Source organism: Staurois parvus, unplaced genomic scaffold (assembly GCF_062004578.1).
Source record: "Staurois parvus isolate SC_StPar_1 unplaced genomic scaffold, SC_StPar_1.0 ptg000159l, whole genome shotgun sequence".
NCBI lineage: Eukaryota > Metazoa > Chordata > Amphibia > Anura > Ranidae > Staurois > Staurois parvus.
Window position 1 is genome coordinate 6,746,167 of NW_028317955.1, and position 15,843 is coordinate 6,762,009.

At 45.5% G+C, this 15,843-nt stretch overlaps 1 protein-coding gene across 2 annotated transcripts in view; it reads right to left on the reverse strand.

Moving 5' to 3' along the window:
• Positions 1-15,843, reverse strand: part of QSER1 (glutamine and serine rich 1) — a 136,950-nt gene that overhangs the window by 22,156 nt on the left and 98,951 nt on the right. For both annotated transcript variants that reach the window (XM_089675885.1, XM_089675884.1), the window contains exon 4: positions 11,592-15,155. In XM_089675885.1, the coding sequence (XP_089532011.1) occupies positions 11,592-15,155 (3,564 nt within the window). The remainder of the gene's footprint in view (positions 1-11,591; positions 15,156-15,843) is intronic.

A 15,843-nucleotide genomic window follows, 5' to 3' on the forward strand; every position in this document is an offset into this window, starting at 1 on the left:
TTAGGCTAGAATCACATCTGTGCAGATGGTGCCACTGCAGGACCCGCACAAATACCGGAGGCCGCAACCACCCACACATAGAAATGCAGGATCCACAGGTGGGTGCTATTAATCCTAATGGCACGCTGCTCGCACTGGAAATCGCACCCATACTGAAAAACTGGGTTCCCGTGCGGGCTGCGATCTAAAAAATAGTGCATGGACATCTTTCCAGCATGTCGCAGGGCATTGCAGCCCATTCATATGAATGGGCTCGTGTGCCCACGCAAATCGCGGCTCGCACAGCCACACAATGTGAACCTAGCCTTCGGCTTAAAAGGAAGACAGCTTTTTTTTTTTTTCATTTGGGCCTATGAAGAAACCAGTACTTCTGGCACTCTGCACTTTGACATCTCTCTGTCACCCAACGATTAAATCCCCCTGGCCTCTGAACCTCTCACTGCCTTCCAGCACCATTGACACTGAATCCCAACACCCCAGACACTGCACCCGACTGCCAGCTTTCCTGGCTCTTTGAGGGAAACATTTTAATCCTTCAAATTCAACATATTCTAGTAGTTTACAACCATTTTGTATATTTTACCCTATACTAACTCTCTACTATCTGACATACATACATTCCTACATTCGTTCATGGAACTGTTCCACCTGTACTCATGTACTGCATTGCTTAGTTACAACTTTGCTTCTATTTACCTTGCAAGAACATTTGTAACGTTGCATCCTTTCTACGTAAGAACAGGTATAAAACTCAACCATGCCACAATGGATTTTAGAACAGCTTTGAAAACATGTTCAGTGTGTGTCTGTTCCCTCGCTGCAGTAATACCGATAAGAGCAATAGGGAGCCACTACTCCGTTCTTTTATGTGACCAACTAAATTTCCCCAACGCACACTTCAACACCCCAGACAATGCATCTTGCAGCCAGCCAGCACTCATACCAGGAAGCCCAGCCAGCAACAATGCCATTGCATACCTCAACACCGCTCTCACTTGTCACCTCTGAAGGGATAAGCTGAGAGGAGAGGGCTGACTTTCTGGCCACTTCCTTTGGGACATCACCTCCTCCCCATTTCAGCCTGTAGAGGCTTTCAGTCCTCCGGCCTCTGGGGTTGTTGTGCACATTGTGTGTTCCCACAGGAAGGAGGTGCACAGCTCCAGGCTGAGATATTATGAACTCGTCCACCACCTCCATAGCTATGGAAGCCCTGCAAAATGGCAGACAAGTCCAGTGTACACATGTATTACCCCTTTTACTTTCAAGGCAAGTGTTCCATTTGAAATACAACACCACTGTTTATCACTATTTGTGAGAAGTCCATCGCTGTTCCCTGCAGTGATGTCATTTGCGCATGCACCTTTCTGCCCCAATTCATGGCAGGCTCCCCAGACCCTGCATCCACTATATCCGGTCTCCCCGGTCCCTGCATCCACTATATCCGGTCTCCCCGGACCCTGCATCCACTATATCCGGTCTCCCCGGACCCTGCATCCACTATATCCGGTCTCCCCGGACCCTGCATCCACTATATCCGGTCTCCCCGGACCCTGCATCCACTATATCCGGTCTCCCCGGACCCTGCATCCACTATATCCGGTCTCCCCAGACCCTGCATCCACTATATCCGGTCTCCCCAGACCCTGCATCCACTATATCCGGTCTCCCCGGACCCTGCATCCACTATATCCGGTCTCCCCGGACCCTGCATCCACTATATCCGGTCTCCCCGGACCCTGCATCCACTATATCCTGTCTCCCCGGACCCTGCATCCACTATATCCGGTCTCCCCGGACCCTGCATCCACTATATCCGGTCTCCCCGGACCCTGCATTCACTATATCCGGTCTCCCCGGACCCTGCATTCACTATATCCGGTCTCCCCGGACCCTGCATTCACTATATCCGGTCTCCCCGGACCCTGCATTCACTATATCCGGTCTCCCCGGACCCTGCATTCACTATATCCGGTCTCCCCGGACCCTGCATTCACTATATCCGGTCTCCCCGGACCCTGCATTCACTATATCCGGTCTCCCCGGACCCTGCATTCACTATATCCGGTCTCCCGGGACCCTGAATCCACTATATCCGGTCTCCCGGGACCTGGCATCCACTATATCCGGTCTCCCGGGACCTGGCATCCACTATATCCGGTCTCCCGGGACCTGGCATCCACTATATCCGGTCTCCCGGGACCTGGCATCCACTATATCCGGTCTCCCGGGACCTGGCATCCACTATATCCGGTCTCCCGGGACCCGGCATCCACTATATCCGGTCTCCCGGGACCCGGCATCCACTATATCCGGTCTCCCGGGACCCGGCATCCACTATATCCGGTCTCCCCGGACCCTGCATCCACTATATCCGGTCTCCCAGGACCCTGCATCCACTATATCCGGTCTCCCAGGACCCTGCATCCACTATATCCGGTCTCCCAGGACCCTGCATCCACTATATCCGGTCTCCCAGGACCCTGCATCCACTATATCCGGTCTCCCCGGTCCCTGAATCCACTATATCCGGTCTCCCGGGACCCGGCATCCACTATATCCGGTCTCCCCAGACCCTGCATCCACTATATCCGGTCTCCCCAGACCCTGCATCCACTATATCCGGTCTCCCCAGACCCTGCATCCACTATATCCGGTCTCCCCAGACCCTGCATCCACTATATCCGGTCTCCCCAGACCCTGCATCCACTATATCCGGTCTCCCCAGACCCTGCATCCACTATATCCGGTCTCCCCACACCCTGCATCCACTATATCCGGTCTCCCCAGACCCTGCATCCACTATATCCGGTCTCCCCAGACCCTGCATCCACTATATCCGGTCTCCCCAGACCCTGCATCCACTATATCCGGTCTCCCCAGACCCTGCATCCACTATATCCGGTCTCCCCGGACCCTGCATCCACTATATCAGGTCTCCCCGGACCCTGCATCCACTATATCCGGTCTCCCCAGACCCTGCATTCACTATATACGGTCTCCCCAGACCCTGCATTCACTATATCTGGTCTCCCACAGTACAGAGAACATGGAAGTGCAATTATTGTAGTAAATATAAACTGCTAAATACACTCTCATCAGCAGCTAGAGCAGTCTTGTGACTTCTATCAGTGTCCAGCCAAGCACTGGTTAAAGCTTGTAGGAGTAGTTTTCATTTTCCTCTAGGAGGCTGCAGTAACCCTGACCTCTGTTTGGACTGTGCTGATTGGCCCTGTGCTGATCACATGCACTCTCCCAAGAAAAAAACCTCTCTAACAATGAACACCAAACTGAGCATGCGCAGAGTGTCTGCGCACTATATGTCTGATCAGGAGATAAGAGGGAGACACTGGAAGAAGGGGAGGATCAGAGACGTCAGGATCACAGTGTTTTTACACAATGCAGAGGATTACCTCCTTAGGTTCCACAGTGAGTATAACAAGCATGCTTTACTGCATATACAGACTGATTTTACTGTCGTGGGTCTAGTAACACTTTAAATCGGAGAGCTCTGGCTGGCGGAGTAAACACTGTGCCTTGTCAGCAAGATAAGTACAGAGCATGAGCAAGATTACAGCCATACTACTGTAGAAAGGGTGGAAATACACACAGCGCTGGAACAGGATACCGGGAGCTGAAATGGCACAGGCTGCAGCCAGGGGGCAGATAATGAAAGTAAAGAAAATGACAGAGAAAAATTACAGGAATAGGAGAATTGACACTGCGGTGATCCTTGCAATGTTTGCAAATATTGATGCAATGATGAATGTGGATTCAGCAGGTTGAGTTTACTTCTGCTTTACCCATGATAATTAAAAAATATCTCCATAAGAAATTCCACAATTACAGTAAATAGTAACAATATGTGATGGATGAAATCTATGAAGGGTTTGGTCATTTATGTAACAAATGTAAGGGTATGCCCTTGGCTGGAAAAAGCCGATTTGTGAAGGTTTATAGACATTGGTTTCCTAACCAACAATACGAAATTCCAGTGGTACCACAGAATGTGGTTTAACTACCTAACAACAGAGAGCTCTTCTAATCTCTTGAACAAAGCAGCAAAAAGGGAACAGCAACCAAGGGATACTCAATCTTTTCTAGATGTAATGCTAAAAATACTATTAAAAAGGGACAGTAAAGTATAATTTCATTAGTCTGTATGTGGTCTTATAGCCAAAACGTTTTTTTTTTATGACATCAACATCTTCACAAGCTTGATTTCCCATATTTTTGTATTAAAGTGGACCTGCACTTCTTGTGCCTAGGCATACTTGCCACTAGAGCCTCAATGACAGTATAGGATCATCTGTGGCAGTCAGCTTTAATGCAGATGTGCCTAGGTAGTGTCTTCTCACCCTTTCCGATTCTTTAATGCTAGGTTCACACTTGCACTTCTTCAAGCATCTTTTTAAGAGCATTTGTATCCATGTTAAGGCCTAAGTGCTTTTGTTTGACCAATGGGAAGCAAGTTACTAGGAGGAGAGGCAAGAACGTCATGTGCATTTTTCAGGCACTCACATTGAAGTCTATAGGGACCAAAAACACGACTCTGCACAAAAGAAGCTTGTGTACTTTTCTGAGCAAGAAGTTTCAAGCAACACGGCACACAGGTGAGAACAGGCACCAAAGCAAACAATGGGAATCCTCATGGCAAGCGTTGGTGCATTTTCACTGGTGAAGCAAAACAACAATTGAGATCATAAAAGTGGTTGTAAAGGTAAAAGTTTTTTTTTTACCTTAATGCAATCTCTGCGTTAACCTCCCTAACGGTATTCCCGAGTGTAGCTCGGGGTAAAATGTCTGTACCAAAAGCGGTAACCCCGAGCTACACTCGGGCTTACCATGCGGCTCTGCATAGGGAGTCCCTGCAGCACTTACCTTGTCCTTCGCTCCATCGATGTGTCCCCTGCAGCGTCCCCGGCCATCTCCTCCGGCAGATGCCGGCATCCGGCTCCTGTGTTCTGGTCCCTGTGACGTCGGGCGCCGCCGACGGCGGGAAATTTGAAAATTTTAAAAAAATGGCATTTTTTCAAAACGCTTTTACATAGTAAAACATTGCTGTTGCAACCCATTTCACATACATTTTGTCCCTAGTGCTCTGTCCTGTCCCCTGTCTGCATTTTGAATGTTCTTTCTGCCTGGAAACTTAGAAAAGTCCACGGCGTCCAAAAAGTGTCCCTTTAGGTCAAAAGCGGGTTTAGATCAGCTAGAGAACAGCGATAGTAAATCAGAACCACTTGCAGAATTGAGTGATGATTCGTGGGGAAATTCGACACTGAAAACAATTTTGCGACTTTGCTCACCAATGTGCAAACTTGGCGCTATATTTCAAATTTCAGTGTTTTTGGTTTGATTATATTATTGAATTAAATGTAATATTATATTATTATTTTTTATGATTATTTATTAAATTATAATTTATGATTTTGTGTTTCAAATTTTATCATACCCGGGATGTTTAATAGACTCTTGTTCAGGCAGATTTCAGTGAGTTATTCCTAAATATTACAGCCTACAATAAAAAAACTACATATTTCCATGCAGAATAATGGTACCGCTTTCAGCACCAAAAATCTGAAATAATCATACCGCTAGGGAGGTTAAGGTAAACCCCCCCCCCCCCCCCCCAAAAAGACCACAAAAACCCTTTCACATGCAGAACCCGCTGCAGCCCCCCCTCCTAAAAACACTAACCTGAGCCCTATCTCGGTCTAGCACTGTGCATGTCTGCATTAGCTCTTCTCCCCTCATGTGGCTTCCTATGGTGGGCACGTGGCAGGGGAGGAGCCAGGAGCGCCGTTGGTGGACTCAAGGATAGAAGGGATCAGGGCTGCTCTGTGCAAAACCATTGCACAGAGCAGGTTAGTATGACATGTTTGTTATTTTAATGAGGAAAAAAAAAAGAGAAAGTTCATAAAATCGCTTTAAATGATTTGCTGGCATTGTGAGGAGAGGTAACAACCTAACTACTGTGCACCACTGCAAAGGAGAAAGCAGCAGAGCCTACATATATAACAAGCAATATTGTTTCTGAATATGACTTATAGCATGGTACATATAGACAAGGTTTTCTGAACAAACAGGGTGCCTTCATGTACACGTATAACTACAGATTATAAAAAGGATTACTACCACTTTACACACATAAAAAGAAGCAGATTTTAAAATTGAAAAGGTTACAGATTCTCTTTCAAGGCTGGCCATAGATGGATCTTTTTTTTTTTCAGTCAGCCAGCAGGCTGATAACAAAAACAACAAAAACAAAAAAAAACAAAACACCACCACCATGGACTGATTATTCACGGGAGGTGGATGGAGGAATCCTCCCCACTATGTTATTGTATTCTGACAGCAGGGAATCCACTGCTGTCAGAATACCCTCATCAGCGCTGCACAGATTAGCTGCAGCCACTGATCAAATGAAAATTTTCAAAACATCCTGTCCTTCAAAAGTGAACAGTAGATTGACTTCTGTTAAGCAGGAACAGTCATAGATGGATCGAAATTTAGCCGGGCCCTGCTGTACATGCCAAATTTCAATCTATCTTTGGCTAGCTTAAAGGTCTTAGTGTTACCTGAAAAAGCAATGCAGAAACCAGTAACTCCTGAATATACCCTGAAAACATAATAAACACTGATTACTGCTACAAAGAATAAAGAGACAATTACCATAGACAGACTTACAACGTTACAGACTCTAAGCTAATGTTTGGCCTTTGGATTACTAGTGAAAACCATTGCTGCCATCCTTCTGAGCCCTCTCTCTCGACTGCCTACTTCAGTACCTCCTCTTCTATCTTACATCTAATTTGTCTTTACAGATGACTTATGGAAATTCAATTTGACAAGAGATTTGAATTTCACCCAACCCCCAAAATGAACATTTACCAAACTGTACCCAATAACTAGAATTCAATGATCTGGTCAACAATAGGAGTCCTCATATTCTTCTGCATGCCTGTTCTACCCATCAGTGGGACAAAGGTGGCAAACTGCTGCAGATATGAGGCTCAGGTATCGGGAAATGCCTGCACATACCTGCAACAGCCTTCAAAACAATATTTTCATGGCATAATCTCAGGCTGTTTTTGCAGCCTGCTTCCATTTAAAAAAAAAAAAAAAAAAAAAAACATTTCCTTCCTGCCTCCAGCATATTCCCATTTGTCAGTGAAGTTACCCATCATAGTGATCCACCAATAGGAGAGTGTGCAGGCATGCGTGTGTTGTGTATGGATGTGGATATGAGGTTTGCATTCTGCAAAATTAGCTATAACTGGGATATTTGGGAAGCACCGCTGGGCACCTGCACGTCATACCTTCAGCAGTTTTCTTTCCCCTCCTCCACCTTTAAGATGAAACCTAGCAAGAAATATATTCTGAAGCAGATTAGGCATGGCAGTCTCGGTATGTCTCCAAACAGGTGTCATCTAACCCCCCCCCCCCTTCACCAAAGATTGACAAAGTATTCTTGCTCACCAATAAATCTTTGGTCTCCAGTTATTATTATTATACAGGATTTATGGCGCGAAACAGTTTGCTCAGCGCTTTACAATATAACGGGAGACAATACAGCAACAATACAGTTCAATACAAGAGGGATAGGAGGGCCCTGATCCTTGGAGCTTACAATCTAGGAGGGAGGGGCTAGTGGTACAAAAGGTAGTAACTGTGGGGGATGGACTGGTTGGAAGAGTAGAAGATTTCATTATTAGCTGAGGGCAGGATAGGCTTCCCTGAAGAGATAGGTTTTCAGAGATCGCCTAAAAGTGAGCAGAGTAGGTGATAGTCTGATATATTGGGGTAGAGAGTTCCAGAGGATGGGGGAGGCTCTGCAGAAGTCCTGGAGACGAGCATGGGAGGAGGAGACAAGGGAGCTAGAAAGCAGGAGGTTGTGCAAGGAGCGGAGAGTATGGTTTGGGTGATATTTAGAGACCAGATTGATGTAATTTGGGGCAGAGTTATAAATGGCTTTATATGTTATTGTTAATGTTGTGAATTTTATCCTTTGGGCAATGGGAAGCCAGTGGAGGGATTGGCAGAGAGGGGTTGCAGATACAGAACGGTTAGTAAGGTGGATGAGTCTGGCAGTAGCATTCATGATAGACTGAAGAGGGGATAGCCTGCGATTAGGTAGGCCAATGAGGAGGGAGTTACAATAGTCAAGGCGAGATATAACAAGGGAGTGAATAAGTTGCTTAGTGGTTTCCGAGGTTAGGAACGGGTGTATCATGGAGATGTTGCGGAGGTGAAGTCTACAAGATTTGGACAGTGATTGGATTTGGGACTGAAAGGACAGATGGGAGTCTAGGATTACACCTAGCACCCTGGCATGAGGGGGACGACGACTGATGATTGTGTTATTTATCTTGATGGAGAAGTCAGGGGAGGGGGCACGGGCTGGGGGGAATACGAAGAGCTCAGTTTTGGAAAGATTGAGTTTGAGGAAGTGGAGTGACATCCATGCCGATATGTCACTTAGTAGGTTAGTAATGCGAGAGGAGACTGAAGGGGTGAGGTGTAGAAAGATAGATTTGTGTGTCATCAGCATAGAGATGGTACTTAAAGCCGTGGGAGTTTATCAAGTGACCAAGGGAGGAGGTGTAGATGGAGAAGAGAAGGGGTCCAAGGACAGAACCTTGAGGGACCCCTACAGAAAGAGGGAGTGAAGAGGAGGAGGCAGCGTTATAGGTATTGCTGAAGGAGCGCTGCTATAGGTAGGAGAACCAGGAGAGAGCAGAGTCTCTGAGGCCAAGAGAGTGGAGTTTTTTGAGGAGGCGGGGATGGTCAACAATATCAAAAGCCGCAGAGAGGTCAAGTAAGTAAGAGTACGGACTAGTGGCCATTGGTTTTAACTGTTAGTAGATCATTAGTAAGTTTTAGTAGGGCAGTTTCAGTGGAGTGTAGTGAGCGAAAGCCAGACTGTAAAGGGTCAAGAAGGTTGTTGTCTGTGAGGTAGGAGCTCAGGCGATTGTAGACTAAGCGTTCTAGGAGTTTAGAGGTAAATGGCAGCAGGGAGATGGGTCTTAAGTTGTTCAGGTTGGTGGGGTCCAGGCAGGGCTTTTTAAGTATGGGAGTGATGTGTGCATGCTTTAGAGGGGAGGGGAAGGCACCAGTAGAGAGGGAAAGACTGAAGATGTGAGTGAGGGAGCATAGGATGGAAGAAGAGGGTGACCGTAGTAGTTGTGAGGGGACAGGATCCAGGGGGCAGGTAGTGAGATTAGCTTCTGAGAAAACCTTAGTGACCTCTTCGGTAATAACAAGGTCAAAAGAGGAAAGTGTTGAGGGAGGTTTAGTATAAGGTATGCTAAGTGGGATGGAGTCTGTGCAGTGGCGATGCCCCTACGAATTGTGTCAATCTTGTTTTTGAAATGATCTGCAATCTCATGAGCAGTGAGTGAGGTACTGGGTGGAGGTGAGAAAGTAGAGAGTTAAAAGTAGAGAAGAGACGACGAGGACTGGATGACAAGGTATTAATAAGAGTGACAAAGTAGGCTTGTTTGGCAGCATGAAGGGAGGAATTGTATGTTAAGAAAGCAGATTTATAGAGGGTGAATGCTTGTTGAGATTTAGTTTTTTGCCACAATCGCTCCGGCGCACGACTATGTCATTTAAGATTTCTGGTGCCGTCAGTCTGCCAAGGTTGTAATGGCCGGGACCTGATGCTTCATGTTGTTAGAGGAGCAAGTGAGTCTATGCTCAACAGAACTAAAAAAAAAAAAAAAAAAAAAAAAAAAAAAAAAAAAAAAAAATCGCTCTCCTGGTGGTACAGGGATCCTGTCACCCTCCACCATATATTTCCTACATCCTCGGATCTCTGCTGGTGCTGTCGTGGGGTTAAGGGAATATATTTGCATATCTGGTGGAACTGACTTCGACCATTTTGGTCCATGATCTTTCAAGTGCACAATGACTTCTACAATGAGTCCATCACCTTGTCACCCACAATTGAATTGTTATCTATTGTACCAGGTTCTGATTTTCCGCAAATCATACTTGCCTAGGTGGATGCTACATCTGTCCACCCTGGCTCTAAGTGTGAGAACTCAGTGATCACATGACCGGTGATCACTGAGTTCTCACAGCCGCTCTAAACAGAGAGCGGTGCCTGTCAGGCACCGCCATCTGCTCTGGCCCCCCACGCTCACTGGAGTGCTGAGCTGTGAAGGGGGAGGGAATGGCTGGCTCAGGTTCTCAGTGAATCGCTGAAAGAATGAGCCAGGTGCTACTGCAGACTCTGGGGTTGGGATCTTTCCCAAGCCTTGACAGACTGAGTTGCTTCAGCCTGCTGTCAGCTGAAAAAGGGTCACAGGAGTGCTGAATGAAGAAAAGAGCTTTGGCTGTACTTCTCCTTTAAGACTCAAAAGAAGAGTCTTTTACATTTTTTCCTCTCTGCCACTCAACAGCTTATCTCCAAACTCTGAAAGTCCACATCTTCGCCCCCTCTATTGAGCTGGGTCAATATAGTGAATCATATCATGCTGATGGAGGAGATGCAGGCGAAAGAATCTGATTCTTGGGATAAATGTACCCCTTTGTGGTATATATGGATGCACTATTCTTCTTCTGATAAGTTGCAAAATACCCATTAAATCACTTTTCTCTCGTTCTTGCTTGAATCCTCTCCCTTAGTATGGTCAGCTGCTTATCACTTATTGGACACTACCTGGGATGTCCCCTGCAGTCCAGGACACCTTGTTCTTCTACCCTTGTGTATTTTTATCACCCCTTTCCTTATTTTCTTTTTCTTATGTCGGGGTTTCACCATTATCTTTCCTTTTTGAGGATGCAGTGCAGTTACTCCTGGGAAGTTTGGTCTCCACTTTTTCCTTTTCCCAATGCCATTTCAGCCCCCATGAGCATTTGGCCATGTTTCAGCTACTTGGATTACAAGATTATCCTTTCTATGCCAGCTCCAGGGATCCCTCTACACCTCAGAATGATACTGTATATCTTTTTGATTATTGGTTTGACATTATGGATACATATGAAGCCTCATTGTTATGTGGCGTTAATACTATTTTCCAATGTTTGTCTTTTCCTTGCAAATATTAATAAAAATATATTCAACCTAAATATAACTTGAACATTACAGTGAGCTGAATGTAAAAGTGAACCTGTGGCCAGGCAGTGGTAAGCAGTAAATACACTTTAAAACAACTATTTACTTACCTCTGTAGCTGCAGGCACTGTGCAGCAGTTCATCAAATTTCACAGCAGAAGTACTGAAACCATTCTCAGCAGTTTAGCTCACCCTCCCAGAGCACATGCTGTGTGTTAACATTAGACATTAGAAGGCAGGAAGGCTGCTGGGTCCCTGCTGGGAGAGGGAATAAAAGCAAGCTGAGCTGCTGAGAGATGAACTTAAGAGATTCTGCTTTGAAATATGACAATTCTTTTATAGTGCCTGCAATGAAAGAGGTCGACAGGAGCCTATTTTAATGAACTTGAAGGTCCATATGCTGGCAGTGGGTCTATGTTAAAAGTACAGTTTCAGTTTGAATCTGGCTGCTGTCTAAAATACTTGCCATGTTTTCCACTGGTAACAAGACATGCATGTTGAGATAAAGCCTGGATAATTTATGAAATCTTACCGGTTTTGTTTCTTTTCTCCCCATTCTCATCTAAGGCGGACAATGCCGTGGAGATACTTTTCTGCAGATCATTATTGCCTCCAACAGAATCATCGTCGTCAGAAGAGAAAGAGGGCAAGGCCTCCAGATTCTTCTTCAGCTCCTCCTCAGGCTTTTTGGGAGAGCTGCCAACCTCAGAACCAGCAGCAGTGGGAGTCTGAGAAACAGGACCAGGGCATGGGGACTTTATCACTGGGGTACATGGCCTTCTGATTCTATTGGGAACACGCACAGCAGGAGCAGAAAATTGCTGTTTTGGTCCAGTCTTCAGAAAGTCTAAGAAAGAGGCTATGAAACCAGTCTTAACTTCTGGCTGTTTCTCTTCTACCTCTTTAATTTTTTGTCTCATCCTCTCTTGATTCTGGTAGGTATCATAATACCCTTCAGAAACATGTGAGGAAAATTGCACATCTGGGCCTTTAAGCAAGGGACGTTTCATTTGTACATTCCTTTTCACTTGTTTGAGATTTGCATTTTCATCCTCAGCAAACTGTTTTATCGGCATCTTGTCCTTTACCTTGTTCTTTTGAAGGCCATCTTGTGCTAAGTCTTGGCAGTTTTCGTCCATTTGGCCACTGGAACCACTGCTCCCTTGAGGGTCAGTTTTTGACATATGTTGATTTTGACTCTGCAGCTGTCCAACAACTGCTGCGTTTTCATCTTGGCCCATGATAAAGTCTCCTCCTGGTGTAGTGCTCTCTTCATTTAGGCTCTTGGTACCACTCATAAACTCTGAATCTCTGCCATCATTAGAAACATCTTTAGTGTCTTTAGATTCTTGCTTCTTATTTACATCAGAATTCTTCTCATGATCATCTTGGCTGGTCCCTAGCACTGGTGAACCCATGCCACTTGGCAGGTCTTGATCTAAAGGTTGAATACGATTCTGATCAATACTAACATTTTTGGAATGAGGTGTAGATACAGTAGAAAGGTTTATTGCTGTTTGGCCACCATTTAAAGATAAAGTGTTCATGTTCTGTTGTGGCTTTGAAGTTGTGAAATTTGTAGGCATGTTCCTTATATTTAAGGACTGAAAACGAGATTTGGAGTCCTCAGATTTGACAGACAGATTTTCATCAGCAGAGGACTTGGCAAACTCTTGAGCTGCTGTGGCTGCTAGAATGTCATCAACATGAGACAAAAAATTGCGTTCATCGCCTAGCAGCATTGTTTCTGAGAAACACATTGGGTTTATGGAATCGAACTGATTCTTTGAGTCTATCCGAGCTCTCTGGCTTTGCAAGTGTTGCTGCAAGTGTTTCTCATCGGAAGTATCCATTTTGACTACATCAGAGGCTTGAGAGTGGAGTGATTGCTGAGGCTGTCCTCCATTGCTCTGGATAATGTGACCATCCATTTGAAGGAACTGATGAGCTACCTGCTGAGGGCTCTGGATTCGTTGCATTGGTGAAGGTGTCTTTGTTTGAGCCAGGGTGGACTGTAAAATAGACTGCTGAAACATCTGCAAGTCTGAATCTAGAAGTACCTGTGCACCTGGTAGCTGTAGATGCTGAGAATGTCTCAATACAGCCTGAAGTTGAGGGGATGTACTTGGCTGCTCAGGAAGTTTTGTTTCATGCACCTTATGCATCATGGTATGCTGCTGACTTAAGTCTTTAGCACTTACTTGAGTGGGCTGTGCTAAGTCTGTGGACTTTGCAGCATCATGGCCAGTTGGATTATTTATATGGCCAACATGCTGTGACATGTGCCCTGCAGGGCTCAACATTCGCTCATCTTTTTTAGGTCCTTGCATGCCAAGAACTTGGTCTTCCATGCGAGAATTGCTTTTGATAACACTTTGTGAATATCGATCATCAGCCTTTGAAACACTGTATACCGACTCTTGGGTACTCATTTCACCTTCACTTAGCCCTGGTGTAGTGGATTCCATATTAGTTTGCTGCTGTAATGCCTGCAAATCCTGAATCTGAAACTTGTCCTCTTGCTTTACAGTTGAGTAGAGGTTAGTGTCAGACTTCCTCTTCACATAGGCCTTGGAGTCCGCAGATGTTCTATTGTTCTGCAATGTTTGTGAGTGACTTGGAGATGCAAATGAGGGTGATGGAACAGTTGGCAAAAATTTCTGAGATTGCGGAGAAGTGGAGTCTTGTGTATTCTGGGATGAATGCATAGAAATGTAATTCTGAGTTGGGCTTGAGGCAGGCATATTTTGCCCACGAGAGGAAGCAGAGAATGGAAGAGATGGGGATGCTAGTGGTAGGTTCTGTCCTGAATTATAACTATCTGAAGGACTTACTGGTGACATCACTTGTGATTGAGATGAATAGCTAACTTGTGATTGACTGACCGGAGTTAAACCCTGAGTGTTACTGGAAGAATAACTTTGCGTCTGGCTAGCTGAAGACAGTTCTCGCGTTTGGTCAGAGTAGCTCTCACTTGAAACTGAAGACAGCGTAAGCGACTGCTGATCCGATGAGTAACTTAGTGTCTGGCTGTTGGAGGTTATGGTTTGTGATTGGCTTGAGAACGCGGTCAGTGGTTTGTACAGTGGAGGCAGCTTTTCTGATTTGATTGTTGAAAACACTTGTGATTGACTAGCAGATGGCAGGTTTGGGGACTGTGTTGAAACATAGATGGGGGACTGGCTTACAGGCAGAAGACTACTTAACTGTGCTGTGGAAAAGGCTTGTGCTTGGCTTGAAATGACTGAACTCTGGCTTTGAGGAGACTTTGTATAGCTTTGGGTTTGCCCAGGAGAAGCTACACTCTGAGATTTTGGAGTTTTTGATGACCTTGGAGGTGCCTTCGTTGGGCAGTTTTTTGTTTTTGTAGAGGAGGGTGGGAAACCTGGAGATGGTATGACAGATGGGTATGACTGAGATAACTCTACAGAAACTTGAGGGGTTTTCTGCACCGGCCCACCATTGCTCACCTGAGTAAGAGCTCCAAGTGGAGCACATAAAAGAGCAGACTGTCTCGCTGTGTCAGGCAAGGCAGCCCCCGTTGCACTTGTTAAGTAATTAGGCAAGGAATGCTGAGTACCAGAAAGCTGCGCCTGTACAGACTGTGTACTTGAAGGCCTCTGATGGTGTTTAATAACACTACATTCCCTCTGAAGTGCTCTTTCGATGGAGGCAGTAGAACCAGTGAAAACCGATGTACTGTATGGCTGAGCTGTCTGCTGTGTCCCTCCAAGTGCTGTCGGCAATAAACTGAACTGGGGCTGCAAGAGATGTGGTGCAGATTCCTGTGCAGACCGATATGTTGAAGACTGTGGTATGCTGGTACTCAGCACTGCACTGCCCAGACGCTCAAAGGTCAAGGCAGTTGGAGTCTGTGAGGTCTTGAGTGACAGCAAAGGATCATGGGGTGAGAGTAGACCATTGGTAGTAGCACTGAAAGTCCCATCCTGAAGTGTTAAAGATGGAGTTGTGGCAAAGTTTCTAGAGCTGAATGTGTTGGGATGTTGATAGGCTGAGAGAGCAGAAGTTGGAAATGTTCCAGACGTTTGAAGGGCTCCAGTTACAAACAACTCTGTTGCTGTTGAGGAATGCATACCTGGGGGAAAAAAATTGTCTCATGAGAAAAGCAAAGAAAACCAAAACACTAGCATGTAAGTTTCATAGGAAATTTCTGCACAATCTTTGGTTTTTACAGTCTCAAAGATTATCTGCGAGTAGTCATGGACTTCTGTGCCCTCACTGCATGGGTCAACTGCTCATTTTTTTTCTAGGGGTAAGTTTCTCACCTGATCTTTCCCCTGTAAAACGACGCTCCCCCACTAGACTGTTTTTGTCTTTGGAGTGTACTCTGAGCGTGAGGACGTCAGACAGTCCATTTACAAGACTGCTGGAGCGGAGAGGTGCTGGACCGGTCTTGTGCGGGGAGGAGCGGAGGATCAGGCAAGATTACCACTGCTGTCCTCTCCCCTAGAACCAAATGAGCAATTAATCCGTGCAGTGCAGGCACAGCCCCACTGCATGGGGAAGAAAAATAATTTTGCCCAGAGTTCAGCTTTAAGCAATTTTGGTAGAAAAAAGCTGTACATATTACCTGAAAGCAAAGCAAAACAGGTATCTGAAAAGCATTAAAAATTGCATTTAGCACCAAAATCTGTACAGCACAAAATTGCATCTAACACCAAAAACAAAAATTGAATATACTGCATGATATGTGGTGGATGCATTATGTTGCTTTTTAAGGCTGCTTTCCTTTATTTTCACCTGGTGATCATACCATTAACACA